This window comes from Rhea pennata, chromosome 3 (assembly GCF_028389875.1).
Source record: "Rhea pennata isolate bPtePen1 chromosome 3, bPtePen1.pri, whole genome shotgun sequence".
Lineage (NCBI taxonomy): Eukaryota > Metazoa > Chordata > Aves > Rheiformes > Rheidae > Rhea > Rhea pennata.
This window is the reverse complement of record NC_084665.1, coordinates 85,409,033-85,429,209: the sequence shown is the minus strand read 5'-3', so window position 1 is coordinate 85,429,209 and position 20,177 is coordinate 85,409,033. Positions and strand designations below refer to the sequence as shown.

Below are 20,177 nucleotides of genomic sequence, written 5' to 3'. Positions count from 1 at the left end.
TCCTGGATAAGTAAGAGAATTAGGACTCTGATAGGCTTGCCTTATCAGTTGTAGTTTGTGGTAGTTCAAAACTTAAACACCTCCAGTTTTCCACTTCCCTGCTCTGCTCATGTAGTAGAACTGGTAGACTAGGGCATATACCTGCATCTCCACTGGTTGTAGGCACTGTTGTGGGGTGTCCGCAGGAGTTTCAGCTGCAAGTGAATGTGTTTGTCCTTTGATCCCGATGGGAGGGTGGAAGCAAAAGCAATGCTTGCGCTCCAGGGCAGTAACGTGTGGTTGAGCTTGGAGCACACGGGGCTAGGGGAGTGGAATTGTCTTCAACGGCACAGTTTGCTTCTGTGAATTATACAGTATGTTTCTACAATTTACCCATTGCTATCATCTCTCAATTGGTCTGTGTTTCGTGAGTATTTAAAATTGTTAGAAACCCAAAGGAGTGTGGCTTATTATTCTTTAGGCTAGGTAATCAGAGGTATTACTATTTGATTACCAAGTAGCCCGTAGGAAACCCCATCATCCCTTGAACATAGAAAAGAAAAATTGTGTATAAGAAGAAAGTGATATTGTAACTGTGGTGATCTAAAGCTACAAGACAGATGAAGCTTGGAATGGGAGAGAAAGGTGTTTGGCTTTTTGTTTGGCATTTTTTCCTGGGGGGAGGGGAGAGGGAATCCTAATTAAAGCTCAGAAATTAAGAAAGATTAAAGTTGGAAGATCTTTAAGGGTTTGTCTTTGAAGCAGAGGCTTGTGCCCAAATAAAGGAAAAGATATGCCTCAGACTAAAGGAGGAGGGGGGAGATGAAGGAAATCTTGACAACTAATTTCAGAACCATTTATTTAAAATAATAATAAAAACAAACAAAAATCCCAAAGCCCCCTATGACATGTCTCAGTTAAGTTTATTTTCTGTGTGTGTGTATCTGTATGTATTTTTCACAACATGAAATATATATGATGTAATGGATTTATGATCCTTCATGGTTCTCCTCTGGGTAGACTGGGGATGACTGAATAAAAGTTATAATTCAATTTTTCCTTGCCTTTGCATCATGGTTTAATGATACAAAAGGCTCTGTAGTAATACCAGTTTAAGATACTTCTGATCCACCTGCTCTCTTGCCTTTCTGTTTTACTGGTACCACTGTTCATGTTGGTGTACTGTGAACTAGATCTCGACATTGATTAAGGAAAAAAGAAAAGAAGAAATGCAACCCCACAGAAATCTGTATATATTCTAAGCCAGATCAGGAAATCAAAGAAATACTGTAAATCAGTATTGCTGCTGAACTTGTACTTGTGTTAGGAATGAGAGCAGCTGATTGCTTTGCCTGTTCGTGAATATATGCCTGCTAGAAGAAGAAGCGTTGACTTTGTGGGCTTAGTGTTTTTTTTAATTAATAACTGATAGAAGGTATTAAATCAGTGTTTTTATTTACCAGTTTCTTTCACTAAAATGGAGTAAGCTAATGTTTTCACTGCAGCTTGCCGTAAACAAACAGAAGGGTGTTTGACAAATCTGACCAGCTTTTGTGTAGGAGAGATCAATCATAACAAACTGTGGTTCAGTGATAAACTGAAAACAAATAAAAGATGAGCAGTTACTGATGGCTTACAAAAGTAGGAAGAGACTCCCAAAAAAAGAGTAAGTTATTATTTCTGAATCTTGAAAAACCTGGGACAAGTTACTTAACCTTTCATGTTCTTTTTGCAGTCTTCAGAAGATTTCAGGAAACCAAATGCAATGATTCTAATCAACTCTGGCCTCAGAGAAAGGTGAAAAACTTCTTCATCTGCAGCATTTAACTCTTCAAGAAGTCTTCTGAGTCACCCCAAGATATTTCCAAGATTTTCTCTTATATGTTCTGAATGTGTTACTAATTATTTGTAATATTGCTGGGTGCTAAAGCATTTCTTACGAATCATGTCATACAAGGAAATCTTTTAGTACTTAAAATTATTTGGGTTATTTGTTACTCTGGGAAATTATTTTCCATGTTATTTTGTATTCTTGGCCTATTCTAGACTTCCATAATTTTCAGTATAATATTACTACACAAAGTGATATTGGTATCCAGTATTCAGATGAGCAGAGTGTTTCCAGTGGTGCAGCTGAAAGATAGATTTGTGTATCCAAGAGGGTGTTTTTAAGTAGCAGTAAATTAGTTTGTTAAATGACACCACATCCCAACTTCAGGATGTTTATTCAATATTTATATTGATGTTTAATTTTTGTGACTGACTTATGTCAGTGTACATTCCTAGCTGATAACTCAAATTGACTGTTTTCATTCAACCACATATTTGACCCTTTTTTGCTTGTTCTCTCCATATAGCAGAAAATTATTTCAAGACATTTTGAGATCTTCACAAATAGAGAATCTTTTGGGTGTATGGTTTTGCTGGAACCAAACAGCCTGGAAAATGGGAGCCATAGATTAGATAGTTTTGTGACTGATGATAGGAAAAAGAAATATAACCTGTTCTACAGGAGAGATGAAACTTTCCATATAGACATACCCTTAGGAGGCACAAGACTGTACTGCATGGAAATACCAACTTAGCTCTGAACAAAGTAGTAAGCGCTATGGGAAACAGTATTGTTAGTAGTGTTCTGTGTTGTTTGCATGTTGAGAAACTACTTGGATATCTCAGCAAGGCTCTATGTTAGGCTATGTTGAAAGTAGATGCAAAGTTTTAGGAACTGTGGAGTAGTAAAATCCAGTCCAGATTCAGGAATTTTATTTTGTGTCTATGAGAAATAGATTCCAAATACTTACATAATGGAAAATAGAGGAAATACTCAATTCTCAGCAAGATTATTGAATCTGGCTTCAAGCTACCCTGCAGAAAGCTGGCCTTGCTGGCTGAGCTTTACTGATGGATTTTCATTAATATTTTAAGAGTTAGTTTTAGTCTGTAGTTTGTACTCTTCGTTTATGGAAAGCGGATGGGAAGAGCCTTTATTTGGGTATCTCAGAATCAGGATAAATATAGAGGTGAAAGCTTGAGTTTGTTGTTCAGGCATAATGGGAGAGTTGTATGACCAAATGAGTATGCAACAAGGCTAGTCATGGTGGAGATGCAACAGCTTCTGCCTGCTTCCAAACTAGCAGTGCTGCTGGATCAGAGAAAAGTGCTGCAAAGCAGAGAAATGTCTTTCAAGCCTGTTTTTACATCCTTTTAGCATTATTATTATTATTGTTATAGAACGTAAGTGAATAGTTGAATAACAAGAAATGTGCAGAACAAACACAATTAACAAAAATATCCTTATATCATTCCTAATTTTGGACTGACACCTATGGACTTCAAAATTAGTCAGATGTTAAGTGTTTGTCGTGTTATGTGCTCAGTGTATACAAAAGGTTATTATAAGGAATTGGAAGCTGTTTATCTAAGCTTGTTAACTCGTGCCAAATTAATCCAATTAATTTTGCTTTAAAAAATGGTTATAAAAAGGGGAAAACTATTTATTTCTGTTTTACACAAGGACTGAACTTGGCTTAGGTAGAGTAACTAAATATTTTTAGAATTTTTATCTTTTTAAATAAAGTTGAGGAAATGTTTTGCAGATCCAAAATACTATGGGGAAAAAAAAAGTATTGGTTTTGGGGGTGTATATGAACTTTAATTTGTTCTTCATTCCCTTCTGCAGTGGATTCAGCCTTTTTATGTTGGCAAAAGTTGCTTTTGCTTGTGTACAACTTCATAGCAGCTGGAATCAAATGCTTTACACTTGAACAAGAATGATTATTAAGAAGGTAATCTCTGATCATGCTGATACTAGCAATATTTAATGTGTTTTAAATAATTAAAAATGCTAATGAGAGATCCTTGTGGATAAAATAAAGTGCACTAATAAGACAATTAACAGCATAAGGTAAAGTCAGTTGAGACTTCTGGTATAAATTCCTTTCTGCTTAAAAAAAAAAAGCCTAATAACTATGTGAAAAACTATATTATATAGGAGTACAAACTGTAAGCTGTGGACTGTTCAGAAGATTGTGTCTTTCATATTTAGACTCCTTAAATGTATCCATGGGGGAAAAGATCTGAGGGAAGAAACCTCTACAGTCTCTCTTGTGGAATTTCGGTATTGCCAAAGTTTATTGTGTGTTAAACACCATTAATGTGGTCGTGGGTGAAGTATATCTTCTCCAGTGGCTTTGCCCAGCTGTAGCTTGCTTGCTGCCTGCCTTTTCCAGTTCTTCCTATGTAGATCCAAACCTGAAGGCCTTCTGCATGCTGAAATCCTAGGCATAAGGGAGAAGTTTAACAGCTTCTCCCACTGCATGAAGAGCTCCATTGCTTTCACTGCAAGATCGTTAGAATGAGTGCTTAATCAAGACTTAATTTCATCTTTTTTATCACCACTTATTCAGTTCAGAAATTCTGTCAGGCATTTAGGAACACCTGCACAAATCGTTTTAGGTTTGGTACCAGGAGCGGTAAAACACAAACCCTACTGACATTGCTGAGGTCTCCAGTTCAGTTCCTGGGTATTGACAGATGCTTAAGAACAAGCATTCTCAACAAGTGAAAAGTTGTTTGCATGTGTATGAAAAGAACAACAGGATGGCTAAGATAACTGATAGAAAAAAATCCAGATGATGTATGTTTCTAAAACACCTCCATCATCTGGAAATAAGCACTTAACTGTGGCTTTACTAAGTCATGGGTGCCAGATGTATCAATAGCTAATGCAAGTTAATTTGATTTATGAGTTTATGCAGGTTTTGCAAAAAATGCATTGAACCATACAGTCTGTCTTGAAATCTGTATATACCAAAGGATTTTAAGTATGAACTGTAGAATTGTCTCTGAAAAAGATCAGAATACATTAATATTTGATGTCTGCAAACAAGACCTGGAAAGTCTTTCTAAGAACCTAATTTTGATGGAGCTTAATTGGAGTGATCTTACACTTCGGTGAAAGGTATTACCTTAAAGTGAGTTTCTTAAAGCATGTTGTCAAAGATAAAGTGTGAGTCAAAATGCATCATACACATTTTCAAAATGAACCTTCTAAGATTTTTATTACCTGTCACCTCCCCTCTCTCTCTCATATATTCTTTATACCCTGAGAGGGGAGCTCTTGTTTGCTGGATTGATACTGGATATTAATGACAGTGGCCAGTATGGGACACTTTCTAGATAGCTGGACTGGAACACAGTCCAGTCTTGTGCAAAGCCGGGTAAAGGGTCCAAATGAATTCCTAGAGGATAAGACCATGCCAGCTCTGCCGTTAACTTAGGCAGAGTATCCAGCTTTTTTCCTCAATGTGAGGTTTCGTGCCCTGATGTTTTTGTGTTCCCAGTGGATCTGTGAACCACAACTTCCCCTGCCATGGCACGGATACCGTACTATTTCCAACTGTGTTAATGCTTCAGAAGCTCTCACGTACTGGCAGCCTGAACTCTTGGAGAGTAGGGAAAAGGTACAATTAGTTCCTCCAGTAAATCTCCACCTTGATACCCCTCCTGAGTTAAGAGGAAATTTTTTCCCTTCTCTGTCATGATTTGGAGACCTCTTTCTTTGCTTGATATAGTAAGTTTTCTGTTTTGGTCCAATCTGTCGGCTTCTTTTTCCTTTGTCCAGTTTTAACTCTACAGGTCTGTGCATGTGGTGAAGCTCCTGCATATTTTTGGCTTTGGGATGCAAAATAATAATAATAATAATAATAATCCTTCAAACCTCCTTTCCCCTTCCAGATCACACTTTTCTATATTCTTTTCTAGCTTAGCCAGTTAATGTTACAGAGGTAATAACTCTGTAAATACATTATAGGCAGTGAACAGAAAAAAAGGGGCTACAGCAAGATTAGTGAAGATGATGGAAATTTAATTTTCCTCCAAATAATAAAAGAGAGCTAAGCATTTCTGCTGCAGATATAGCTGTACGAGTTCTAAAATACAGATTTTTTCATTCCTTACATCAGCTTTGTGGGACAGTAACTGCTGTGCAGCCTACAGTATTAAAGATGCAACATGCATCTCTGCTATGTCATCTTCCTTCTGATAAGCTCTTGCAGTCTTTTTCTACAGGGCATTTCATTGTAAAAAAAAAAAAAAGCATCTTTAAGTTACCACTGCATGTTTATCTATGACAATGTCAGTGCGATCATCTTCACATGCATATAACTGATGTTCAAAGAATCCTTTGCAAATTCTCACAACTGCGTCTTTCTCATGGAAAGAAATAAAGTCAGATCTCAATCTGTCTTGTAGGTCCTGTCAGATTATGTTTCTTTGAAATACATCATATCAAATAGTAATAATTGTGACAGAGCCTGCCACAAATTGGGACAAAAAAAAAAAAAAACTCCTGGAGAGAAACACTTTGTGCCACTTACTGTGGATGGTAAATAAATCTCTTTCCATCATGGAAGGGTATCTAATTAGTGTGTGGGACAAATAGAAAATGGCAAAGGAGATCATTCCTTCCTAAGAACAGATGAGCATGCTGAAGGGAGAACTTCCACCCGGAAGATGGGGCTGGCAGGAAAAGAGAAAGGCAGCAAGAAGCTATGGACTTTCAGTGCAGAAGAGACTGAGAAACTGCTGAGATAAACAGGGAGCAGATGCCTGTCAGGCTCTATGCGACTGAAGGAGAAAGTTCTCAAAAAGCAGAGATGATTGTGGAACTTGATACAATCGAGAAAGCCACAAGCAGTCTGCAAAAAAGCTTGGAGGTGGGCAACATTTTCCCTCCACCCCACTGCCAAACATAATGGGCAGAATTTGTTTATATATCTTTTATTTGTTCTAGATATATTGTTTATAATATCTAGTTTGAAAGAGAATTCAAAATGGAATTTTTTAATATTGTAATCAAATCTGGCTTTTCGGTTTAAAAGTGTTTTGATCGCTCTGAGAAGTTTGTTGTAAGGAAAAAATTTTGATGGATCCACCTCAAAACTCCAGTTAACTTGGGATCCTGTCACACTTTCTTAAGATTAGTGAACCACTTAGTGAATGGCACTAAGAGCTGTGTGTGAAAATTGTTCTTTAAGGAGCTTGCAGCTCAATAGGAAGTGGCTTCACTGTAATACAAGAGTTTGTTTGAGTGGTACTAGCCAGGTTTGTAGAAGCTTGGGTTTATTTTAAGTATGGAAAAAGGGTCCTGGAAGAGTGGGATTTTTCTTTCCTTTTTTTCCAATACTTTTTACCTCTGTTGGATTTATTTTTTTCAGAAAAAATAAAAGCCATATTAAAAGAATTCCACTAGATTAAAATAAACAAACAATGTTCAGAAGTGCTGGAATTAGAAATACCTGTGTCTTCCTGTAATAACTTCATAGACAACTTAATTTGATCACTGGCATGCTTAGCTTTTTGACTTTTTTAGTGTTCTTTACTTCATAGGCATATAACTTTCAAGATTTTAACAGATTAAAGAGAAGAACAATCTGGAAGAATTATACTGACCACATGGGGCAGCAGTATGGTTGGAACCATTAACACAGAGCTGTGCTGCCTGAGTGAACATACTGCTGTCAGGTATTATCCATTATAATGCGTTATAGTCAGCAAAAAGCGATGGCAAGTGTTCTAGAGCTGCTTCTCCATAAAGAAGAGGTGAAACCTGGTGATCTTGATGTCTGTTCCAAAATCTAGAGAGACTGGGCTTCAACAGACATAGAAAAAAGCAACCAAAAGAATCAAACAGACGTGACAAAAATACCATATTTTGAGTCTAGGATCTTCCCTGCCCTACGCTCTTCTGTCTTCTCTGTGCATTCCTAATCTTCACTGCCGAACTGAACAGTCTCCTTGGCTGGCATCTGGCCTCTGTTTCTGGCATTTTGCCATAAACAAATCCATCCCTTTTCATCTATTTCTCACAGATAATTCTCCGATTTTAGTATTGTGTACTATTCTACCAGCTTCCCCTGGCCCTCTGGAAAAGAGGAAGAAAAAGAAACAAAACTGCAGCCATCTTGCCCTGTCTTCATCACCAACTTCAGTGGTTGTAATCCTTTCCTTCCCCTTCTGCCTTCTCTCCCACTCCTCATCTTCCATCTGCCCTGGCCTTGTTCAGGTCTGTTTCATCAAGATATATGTCCAAGTTGCTGAAAGCTGCCAAAATCATTTTAGGTCCTCTTCTCCCTCTGGAAAGATATTTCCAAATAAGTTTGTTTTCTTACATTAAAGACCTGTGAAACAGTTGGTAAGCTAGTTAAATCACTGATTGGAAGGCATATTTTCTTCTTCCAGGGCAGAATTTTGAACTTTAATATTAAACTGGCAACTTTTTCCTGTTGAAATAACAAATCCAAAAGCTCTGTAATGAAGCAAGATTGAGTGTCCTGTTCTGTTCTTGACTCAACTGAAAATTTTAACTTTGTAGAAAACATATTTTAAATTAGCAATGCTTACATTTAAAAAAAGCATTTCCAGTGAAGTATTTGAAACTCATATTTATATTAGTAACTGATGCACCCCCCCCCCCCAGTCCCCTTGCTGGAAACGTGCATTTTATGGAAGACAAATAGACAGAGATGAACTCACTTACAAAACTGCTCAGTATAATTCATATGTTAAGAGCTTGCTAGAACTTTGAATGTTCTTGCCAAGAAGCCATGTTGTGTTTCATGAAGGGATTTAAAAGCTGCGTCTGTGCAAATAAATTTGACTGTGCCCTTCCCAGGCCAAAATTTGAAACCCAGACATTTGTACTGATAGGGTATTTAAAAGAATCCCTGGCAAGGTCTTGGTCTAAACTATGTAGCATTCTCCCTCAAAAATTCCATGCATAGTTTGGGAGTTAACGATCTTTTCCAGGTGTCGTGTTATTTTGGAGATGCCAAGAGACCGAATGTGGGCTAGTTGACCTTATGGACAAGGGAACCTGCTCTCGCACTGTTAAATTTACTAATGTTGATGAAGCTTTCCTCCCTAGATGGATATTGAGGAATTATCTAGTTTCAGTGAAGAAGTTACTAGGGTTTCCTTTGACTTGTTAATGTATATGAAAGATGTCATGCTGGTTGAATGAATATAAAATCTGATAGCAGCTAGTGTGCGATCAGTTACTGTATTATAGGAATAGTGGTCAGAATGGAAGGAACCATGGAAGCCTATCTCTGTCCTGTTGCAATATTTGTTCAATGTTCTGAGAAATGCTGATTGTACTCTCGTGTACCCAGTTCATTACAAGCATTGGATAAAAACAGGCTTTTCTGGATTCCTAGGGTTGAAAGCATACATTGAACACAACAGCATAAAATCTTCCCCATATAATTATGCTGGGGGGAGGGAAGGACCCCTTGAAGTATTCTGAAGTGACTCCTGAATGTATAAATTGTCTTGAAGTATAGTTCTGCCACCCTGTAGCTAGCAATGGTCATTCTAAGAAGGTTCATGTTTACTTAGTAACATCTGCTAGTATTTATGTTCTTCTTTTAAACTTAATAAATGATCTTCTGTGAAAAAGTTGAAGGAGTATTGTAAACCCCGTAGAAAAGTCTCATCTTTCTATGCTTGTATTTAAACAAATAAATGTATTTCACTGGAAATACTGTAGGTTAGCAAGTCTTCTCATGATGGTGTAATATTTCAGATGGCCACTTATATGTCTGTGTACTTGGTTACACAAGGCTGAGGGCTAACCAACAATCATTTATTCTTTACTTAGCATTTTAATCTAGTTTTAAGCAAAAAGCGTAATTATTTGTACTTCAAACAGATATAAAATGTAAACTCGCGTGAACTAACTAGTTCATGTAAACTAATTGACAAGAATCTGGACAAGCTATACCCCTGTCTATACAAGCTACTGTATACCCCTGTCTAACTTAAATATATGAAAATTTAAATGATTTCAAAAGCATATTCAGTTTTTGACTCTCACTAAGAAAGAATGATTGCTGTACTCAAAACATCTTGATGATTGTTATGGTTAAAAATCAAGGTTTATTGTGGCTCTGATGCAGTTGACAGCATTTCAGAACACACCTCATTCTTGTGTGTCCATTTCTGTGTTGGTTTCTTTAGTTATTAGGAAAAATAATCATGGTTTCTACAGTTAAGTTTCCGTTACTCTCTGTTATAAATCATTCTGACCTCATTTAGAGACGTCTTTGACATTTTGCAACAAATTTATCAAATTTCCCAGAAGGAAAGGGCTTGGGTTGGAGAAGAGGATTTTTTTGTATCCAGTGAAACTTAGTACAAATTAAATTCCAAATGAAAAAATGAATTACGAACTATTTAAAAGCTGTCCTGTCTTTTCTTGAGCTTTATGGGAAAGATACTGAAAGCATACTTGGCAACACTGAAGGGTTAGGATTGTGCCAGCAGCAGTGTGCATTAAAACTAAAAATGCCAGAAAGCTTGCCCCTGACCCTTCATAATGACTGTGGACACAATGTCTGGTTTAGATATTTCTCTTTGAGAGTGCTTTGCATATTTGTTGCCTGGCCTTCAGAAGGGTGAGAAATTAAATTATAGTATTGCCCTCCCAACCCTGACATGTGGGTCAGCTGTTTGTAAGGAAGGGTTTTCTCCTCTTGCCAGGTGCGTAATTGGTACTGTAGTTTAAATCATAGTAGTAGTGAATGGTTCTGAAAAATTAAGCTGGTAATGCACAAAAGTATGATTATTACAGTTATATACAATAGATCTTTTCTTTTAAAAAATAAAAATGTTAAACACACCTCTTGGAAAGAAGTGAATTCTTGAAGGTCAGTGAGTTCAAAATGTGTGATTTCCAGTGGAACTGCAGGTCTCTTTCCTTGTTCGTATGTAGTAAGAGACTATGTTCAGTTACATGATTGCATATGGTTTTGTCAACAGAACACTGCAACCTCATGTTTAAGTAGGAGAGCATATAAAATATGCATCAGGTTATCCAGATGACCAACAGCCTTGTACTCCTTTGTATCGTCAGAAAAGAAATATTCTGAATATTGATGTATGTAGGGAAAATATACATATAAATATAGATATTAAATTATGATGCTGCCCATACATCCTTTATAGTTTATCTTAACAGTTTGTAAAGTCAGCTGGTATTTCGGTAGTGATGGACAATAAACATAACCTTTCTAATTAACTATAGTTGATAGTCTGCAGATAAGTGATGTCCTGTCCAGTCTGACAGGAGAATAGTTGGTAACCACTCAGAAGTGAAATGTGTTGATTTTTTTTTCTTACTGTATTTTTATTTTAGAATTGCTTTTACTGAATATTTTCTTGGTTGTTTTATGCCTCGTTTTTTCCAAACAAATCCAGTTGTTCTTTTTGTTCTTTTTTTTTTCCTTTCTCCCTTGGCATCCAGTTTTCTTCAATCTTTTTTTTTTTCTTTTTCCAATATTATGAATGCTTTCTCTTGGAAGCCACTATATTCAGGCACTAAATCATAGGTGAAGGTTCTGTGAGAAACTTGTAATTGAGCTCAAGTTATGGATTCACTGTCAACTTTAGGCAGTTACAAAGTTTTCCTTACAGTCATGACATTCATGACATTTATGCAATTAAAGTCTAATCTTTGGAGTCTTAGAGACATTAGAGGAAAAAAGGGCAGAGCAGCATCACCTGGGAAAGGGGGGAAAATATGTTAACATACTGAGAAGAGTGAGTATGCAATCAAACTTGTCAAATATTACTCTTTCCACAAATTAATTTAGCAGGCTCTAATTAGAATTAGAAAATAACACTATGATAAATTGTCTGGGAACAGTAAGCATAGATAGTTTTGTTTCTGAAGAGACTTAACAATTTTTATTGTGGGAGAGAGATAAGTATGGCTTGAAAGACAGATTTATTCTGATTTATTTAAAGCCAGAATACTCTAAAGACAAAACAAGCATCTCTGTGAATAAGGATCTAAACCAGGATGGAATATTGCCATGGATATATTTTAATTTTCTTATTCTGAGCCCATGGCTGGTTCTTTCCGGACATACTGAGAACTCATTCTGTGAGGAAATGTATGTAATGTACTTCTGATGGCTTTTTAAATGCTTAATTTTCTTTTTTAAATAAAGACTTTCAAGACTGCATGAAGGCCGAATTTAAACCATGTATTTGAAGTTAGTAAGGGGGAGGAAATAACATTTCATGGAGTCCAAATGCTTTATCTTCATGATACATCTGGTTTAAAATTTTGCTGTTCTACAGGAAAGAGTAATATGATGCTTCTGCACCACTGTGCTTATTTCACACCTAGTGGATATTATTTTACGTTTTTCTAACTTAAAGTAAAAAATGTACTTTGAATGGAATTGTTTTTTTAATACTTAAAAAGGAGTGACTTCAAGGAAAGAAAGATAAATAATTTTTCTTGCACTTTTTCCCCAGCTCATTTTTATTTTCACACTCGAGAGTAAGAGGAGGAGACTAACTGTTTTTAAAATTGTGACAGTCTGGTGTTTAGAAAAAATGATTTTGATTTATAAAATAGAGATACTTCTTCATTAATAGAAAATGCAAAATCTATTTTGAATTCTTTGTTCATTCATCAGTTGAAGGCTTATTAACTTAATTGTATGTGTGTGAATTTTAATAAGTTTCTATCTAATTTAGTTTGAAACATTGCAAAATTAAGAAAAGTAATGTTCATTCACCATTTTCTAACGTAATTTGCGAGGCAGACTTAAGAATCTTCATAAAAGTATCTAAATGAAATAATTACAAAGTAGGAAGATGCATTCTCTATACTCATTCAAGAAAAATTCACATTTAGTGGGAAGTTTTTACAAATCAGCATTTTTGTTACTGGTCACTGACAAGTGAGGCTCAACTTCTGTTTAGGAAGAAAACTAAAGCTAGACATATGAAATGTGATTAAAACCTTGGCTTAAATCCTTGGGTTTTTGCTAGCTGGTTTGAATAATTTTAAAACTGATTGTTGAAGGGCAGTGTTCTTTTAAATAATTGGAACTAGATAAAAATGCCTTGCTTTCTCAATCCAAAGTAAAAGCTGAAGGAGGGCAAACCAGAGGGCTTTTCACATACTGGAGGAGTTTATAGCAAAAATAATGCTTTGCTGCAATACCATTTAGCCAAGTTTAGTGGTAAATACCAGCAACCTTATTGTGATAATGTGATTAATGTGGATGAAGATCTCCTTAAGTGGCACTAGTGCAAAGGCCTCCAGTTTGACAGTTCCCAACCTTCTTGCCTTGTATTAGGAGATGAAGAACCCGTATCTTTCCAGAAAGGGAAGTAGATCTTCCTGTCGCTATGTGAGCTGGCCTGAAGCAGTAGCAGCTGCCTCGGGAGAGTGAAGCAACAGCTGCTTCATTCCCCTCTGAGGTGCTCCGAAAAGACTCCCAGCAGTCTGCTCCACTACTTTCCTCCTAGTGCGGATTGTTAAAGAGCAGGTGTGCAGCATCTGCTCCCAGTGAGGGCTTGTGTATGATCCCTGTAGGGATCTCAGCAACTGCAAGGATATTTTGGGTGTATTGGCCTTATTTGCAGAAGCAAATCCCTTCTCACTTCAAAAAAAAATGTATATATATATATATTTTACATCCTGAAAATCATATTGGACTGAACTTGGAAAATTTGTCACATTTTGATTTCCTCAAAAAGCTATTCGTCAGTTTTTCAAAGTTTCAGGAAAGTGTAGATTGTTTTAATGGCAGATTCCCAGCTTGCCTGCGGCAATGTAGCGCCTTGTATAGAACTGCAAAGGTAGCTCAGAGCGCAGCAAAGGACTTAGAGGAAGGAGCAGCCCAGTGCACTGGGAGAGAGTTCTGCTCTGTAGGTGGCTGAAGCCCAGAAATGATACAGCTTCATTCAAAGGGAGTTTTCTGACTTCTAGGTAGGCAGCAGTCCCCTTTCTTTAGCCTTTCTTTAATGAAGAGTCCCTAAACACATACTGGCTTTTTCTTTTTCCCTTCCTCGACCTGAGCAGGATAGCTGTCTCATTCAGAACACATGATGAATGCGCAAAGTGTAAAACTAATATTATACAAGGAGTTACACCCTTTATTTCCTAGTGTGTGTGTTTGAGTGCACAACTTAAGTGTAGTGGCTTTCTGCTCTGTTTCATTGAACAGCCACGGAAATGGTTTTGCCGGCGCAATGCAGAGAGGGCATGGAAGGAATGAGCATCTCAGGAGGGAGGAATAATTTAATAAATAATACTTAAGATGTAATTACCATAGTAGAGAGAGAGCTCATTTTTGGTCAAACGTTATCTTATTTTTTAAATAACACATTTAAAATCTGGATTTTCAAATCACTTCATTTCTCACTTATCAACAAAAAATAATGCTTATCGTATTCCATAAATGAGATCACATTAAGACTGATTAACTCAGTTGTTGTTCACATAAAGCAAACATGCAAAAATTACTGATGAACCATCTCATGTGATACTTATTTCATATAAACTTAAATTATATAGAAAAAATGTGTATGTTTTCAGGCATTATTAGCAGACTGGTCTCTATTACTAATATGTAATTTATGCTTTTGTAAGATAAAACACTTAGGAAAAAGCCCTAGTTTCTTAGACCTTAAATGTAAAACGAAGAGTTTATGCATTGAATTAATTCTGTTGTGATCTGAACTGTGGCTTAAATGTCTCTATAATTTTGGTTATGTGATCTGAAAAAAGCTTATTATTTAATTGGAGGGAAAATAGTGAATTTTGCAGCGTGAAAATTATTTTCAGTGATAAACCAGACTACATGCTTGTTTGGTTTTGATTTCCATCTGCCTTCCCCTGTGCCTTAATCCAGTTCATATTCTGCAGTCATGTAGTTCTGAGGTTTAATTAGAATTACTTTCTTTCCTGTATTTCATTTTCCTCATTGATTTTAAAAAAATGCTATTATGAAAGTCCCAAGTGTAACTGAAATTCTCTCATTCCAGTTGCCTTGGATGCCTTCTGTGTAAATCTTGAAATAATTCTGCTAAAGCATCATTTTTATCACAAAAACTATCTTCAGTAGCCATTGCTTAAGCAGCATGGGTTCACTGGTACATTGATTTTAATATTTTACCTTTAAAAAAATCCTATAGAGTTAACAGGCCTGATCACTCTGTTTGTATTTGCAGAAAGTTTTTTTTTTTTTTTTTTTTTTTATATACCCAGGTTGACTGTGGTATTTGGTCAAAGCACTGCTTAGTAAGTTCAAGGATATTGCTATGGAGAAGAGGGAGTTGTATTTTGGAGTATACAGTTATCCTTACAGAATCACAGAATGGTTGAGGTTGGAAGGGACCTCTGGAGATCATCTAGTCCAAACCCCCTGATCAAGCAGGGTCACCTAGAGCACACCACACAGGATCACGTTCAGGCGGGTTTTGAATCTCTCCAGAGATGGAGACTCTACAACCTCTCTGGGCAACCTGTGCCAGTGCTCTGTCACCCTCACAGTGAAGAAATTCCCCCTCACTTTCAGGCTGAACTTCCTGTGGTTCAGTTTTTGCCCATTGCCTCTTGTCCTGTCACATGGGACAACTGAAAAGACTTTGTCCCCGTCCCCTTGACACCCTCCCTTCAGGTACTTGTACACACTGATAAGATCCCCCCTCAGTCTTCTGTTCCCCAGGCTGAACAGGCCCAGCTCTCACAGCCATTCCTCATAGAGCAGATGCTCCAGCCCTCTGATCATCTTTGTAGCCCTATGCTGGTCTCTTTCCAGTAGCTCCATGTCTCTCTTGTACTGGGGAGCCCAGAACTGGACACAGTACTCGCGATGAGGCCTCCCCTGGGCTGAGTAGGGGGGAGTATCACCCCCTTTGACCTGCTGATGATACTTCCTAATGCACCCCAGGATACCATTGGCCTTCTTGGCCACAAGGGCACATTGCTGGCTCGTGGTCAACTTGTTGTCCACCAGCACTCCCAGGTTCTTCTCTGCAGAGCTGCTTTCCAGCAGCTCAGCCCCCAGCCTGAACTGGTGCATGGAGTTATTCCTCCCTAGGTGCAGGACCCTGCACTTGCCTGTGTTGAACTTCATGAGGTTTGTTTTCAAGTTGTGTTTTTAGGAAAAGTTGATATAATCAAAGCATGAGTTTAGGTGCATGGCAAAACTGTTGGAGCCCAGAAAAGCCCTTTAGATGGCACTGTAAGAGATAGAAGATTTTATAGCTATATTATTCACAGAGGTACCTCTTGCCTGCTCTTCAGATTGATTTAATGGGAAGATACTTCCCTCACTGCTCTTCCACCTTGTTTAAGTAGTATTTGTCCTTGAGTTTGCAGAAAAGAGAGCTACCTCAAGGGTAGTAGGTGCAGGAAATTTGGATAGTGGAGTGTGATCTCCTAAAAAAAGACTAGAGGAAAGGCCAATTTCAGTCTACAATCAATCTAGCCAATATAGATTAGCTGAATGTGAAACTTTGTTCTGTCTTCAGAAACAGATGAATCGGAAAAAGTTGCTCTTGAATTATACCTCCTGAAAATATTGATCTTTAAGACTGAGGCTGTGTATGCCTTGAATTTTAATGTGCCTCTCCTTTCTGTCTCTCTAGCTGGAGTGCTTGCTGCTTTCTCTGCAGGATTATAAGCTTTGATATTCAGAAGAGCAAAACTGAAAGATGCCATCTGAGAGGTATATCAGGTATGGTATTCTATAGCATGCAGAATGTTATTCACATTTAGCATGACATTTACCAAAGCATCAGTTAACAGATACTAAAAATGTGAAAGTTGTAGTTTTGTTCATTAGATATTCATATTAGTTAGTACATTTCTATGCTATAACCTGCAACAGATTGCTTTCTTTTGTCATTCATCTCTTGCAAAGGGAAGTATGCCTGGGACACCTGTGTCTGATTTAGGTCTTCCAGTCCCTTCATATGTCATCTTGTTTATGCCCTAGTCTATACTTGGAATTTTTGATTGTGTGAGCAGTTGACATTTTACATTCATGCAGCTGGTACCTAGTAATCATTTTTGATGTGTACAGTGTTCCAGTATTCAGGGCATAGGGAGTTCTTCTGTGTTCTGTGAAATGGTTTCTAAGCATTCTCTCCAAACTCATCATTCAACCTTACAGAATCTCCCATTCTTTTTCTTTTTCCTCTTATGGAGTCTTAATCACCCATGTAGTTGCTAGTCCTTTTCCTTTACTTGTATTGCCTATTGTCTTGGCAGAGAAATTGGTATTATTATCAATAAAACTTAATTAGTTTCTGGAAGCACTTGCATGCAAAATACTGAGCAAAGCTTATTCATCCAGTTGCTTTTCTGCAGAACCTTCCACTAATCTGATATGCTGCTAGTTGATGTGTTTTACAGAGCAGTTAACATTCATGGACTGAACTGGAAACTTGGAGATCTGAATAATAGTACTTGAGCAAAGGGTCATTCCACTTCAGTCCTCTTTTTCCAGCCGTGCTCTTACACTAGAAGAGAATCAGTAGTTCTTTGTATTTTGTAGCTGTTGAGCACTGACGGTTTAGGTACAGTTTAGGTTACTAGACAAAGTAACCAAATAATTCTTGATAAAGAGTGCTTTCTGATTCATAAAATCTGTTCAAACTGCCTTGTATGGGTGTATGTTCTACATATGTTGTTATGATAAAGGATAAAGACAGATGATTTTTTTTCAATTGGTCATTGAATTGAAGAAAGCATTTGAAATTGAAAAAAATAAGCTGAATTTAAAAATAGTAGTTTTATTTTATTTTCATCAGAATTACTGTTCCACCTTTTCACTCTAGTTTGTTTTATTTTGAATGAAATAGTCATTTGACACAAAATGAAATGCTTTCATCTCTGAATGACTGTGACAAAAGCAAGAGTAATGAAGGGCTTGGTTCACGGCACTGGGAGGGAGGCTAATAAAAATGCATATAAAGAGAAACTGGATTTAAATATAATATTTGCACAGTTAATCTTCTGGTTTTGTTATAGTCTTTTCCTTTATAAACCTCCATATTGTTATAGTTAATACAGAACGGGGAAACTTCAGGGTTTATTCTGCAGTTCTCTATAAATCAGTGATAAAACTGACAGTTAGCCTTTGCTTTTAGATTCTTTATTGTTGGTGATGAAAAAGGCGGCAGAAAAAATACAATTGTATTAACTTCATCTTTTTATTTTTAATACAGCAAGTTGAACCTGGCATTGCCTACCTAAAATAATACAACTTGATTTGATTTAATCAATTTATTATAGAAATTACTGAAGGGAAATAATTGCTGGAAGTAACTCCCTTGCATTTTAAAAGATTACATTTCATAATAGTTGTCAATTAAAATATAAGTGAGATTACACAAACAGAACTAGGAAAGAATTGTTTGAGTTTCTTCTTTTGAAAGCATAGAGTATGTCCATGTGTGAAGCCAAAAACAATTGGGGTGAAATGCAGATATTCCTCTGTATTCCTATTCCTCTGTAACTCCACTTTGGATATCCTTCTTTCAGAGGTGATGTCTTTGGTCTCAGCTTTTGAAAAAGTCAGGTAAGAGAATGTCAAACAGTTTGCAAGGATCAAACCTAAATAGGCCAAGTAAGACTAAAGGTCATTCTTTTAGTAGGACTAGTTACATATGTATATGCTCCTTTCCACTAATGAATCAATTTTAGCTACTTACAGTTGTTTTTCTGTTGCCCCATAGAGAAACTCGTAAGGACTTTAGGCTTCATTCTTCTCTTATTTAACACTAATGTGAATCTGAATTAATCCTACAGAGTCCAGCTGACTTCTGGTGCAGTAACTGAAAATCAGAACAGCCGAGGCTTTCAAATTTGAGTATGCAATCATTTTTCATAATATTTTGTTACACCAAGCTTTTCTTGTGTTTATATACCATATATAAGTTTTTGTCTGAGAGAGTTTGTGACTCTTGGCAATTCTGGACAAGAAAGAACAATCTTGTCTTGCAAAAAGCTCTTACATTCTGATGATAAAATCTACTTATTTCCTACAATTGTTGATAAAATCTTTCACCTTCCTTTCCCCCCCCCCCCCACCCTTCTTTACATTTTCAGTGTTCAGGAAATGTTGACAGGTCAGAGGCTTTGCCAGTCCAGCTCTCATAATGATGCTGTCTTAGCAGCCCTGAATCAGCAAAGAAGCGACGGCATACTTTGTGATATCACCCTTATCGCTGAAGAGCAGAAATTCCACGCACATAAAGCAGTCCTTGCAGCTTGCAGTGATTACTTCCGAGTAAGTCCAAAGACTTTTTGTTTTCTTAAACTAACCTTAAAAACGATCCCGAAAGCGGGGGAGGAATAGTTGTGAATTTCGTATTGAGAAAGGTTTAAATTTAAACCTGGGGAAATTTGGGGATTATTGCACATAATGCAATAGGAAAGAAATGCAAGTAAAAACATTAATAATGTAATTACTTTTTAAATCTTTATTTATGATTTAGTCACGTGTTTTTCTTTTACAATGGAGAAAGGGAGTGCACATCTTTCTGCGGATTTTATACCCCAATCAAGTCTGAAAGAGGAAGATTATATTCCAGACCTCAAGCAGTTTGGCCACTTGTGATTACTGTGTGGGAAGATGGGGAGAGGAAATTTAAATATGAACAAATATAGTTTATATAGGCTTGAGAGTGAACTTCTGTAGGGATGGCAATGGCCTCTCTCAGAGAAGAGGCACTAGTAAGTTTTGAGCATGAAAGCTTTTTCAGATGCAGATAATTCTGAAATGTAAAGGTTAAACTATGGGAAATAGTTCCCATGGGTTTTCCGTGGGAAATCTGTCAATATTAGATACTCAGCATGGAAAACTTGCATCCAAATGATAAAAATTGAAGTAACTGTAAGAGGGAGTTTTCTAATAAGAACATTCTTTGAAATAAGCAGTGCTACAAACCTTCATTATACTGTAATGTGTTCAAAATGCTGAACTCTGTAGTAAGTCTAAAGTAAATTTATTTAATATTTTACCAATGCCATAATTGTAATGCTAGACCTCTTTATATTGACCTCTTTGTTCTGTTAGAATAGTAGTACAGTTTATGGCAACTGTACTGTACTCTTAATTTCTCTGTCTTGCACTCGCGCTCTCTCTCATCATTAGAATTGAAATTTAGGTTATTCTATAGATTTAAGACTTACTGTTGACTCGATGTTGCATTCATCATGATGACTTTGAGCGAATTGATTGCTCATTTTTTGAGCTTGTCTGTATACTTCTGCATTGTGTTACTCTATGCTTTGTACTCTCATAGCTGTTAATATTGACTATTGTTTTATCATGGTGCCCAGCCTGCTGTAGCACCAATTGTTTCTTTCCTCTGCT

General features: G+C 36.8%; 1 protein-coding gene across 5 annotated transcripts in view; it reads left to right on the top strand.

Moving 5' to 3' along the window:
• Positions 1–20,177, top strand: part of KLHL32 (kelch like family member 32) — a 126,696-nt gene that overhangs the window by 7,127 nt on the left and 99,392 nt on the right. For 4 of the 5 annotated variants that reach the window (XM_062571006.1, XM_062571005.1, XM_062571011.1 and 1 more), the window contains exons 2-3: positions 16,441–16,529; positions 18,908–19,088. In XM_062571006.1, the coding sequence (XP_062426990.1) occupies positions 16,507–16,529; positions 18,908–19,088 (204 nt within the window). In that variant the 5' untranslated portion in view covers positions 16,441–16,506. Of the gene's footprint in view, positions 1–16,440; positions 16,530–18,607; positions 18,669–18,907; positions 19,089–20,177 lie in introns of those variants that run through there. The other variant, XM_062571007.1, reaches the window with a different exon arrangement.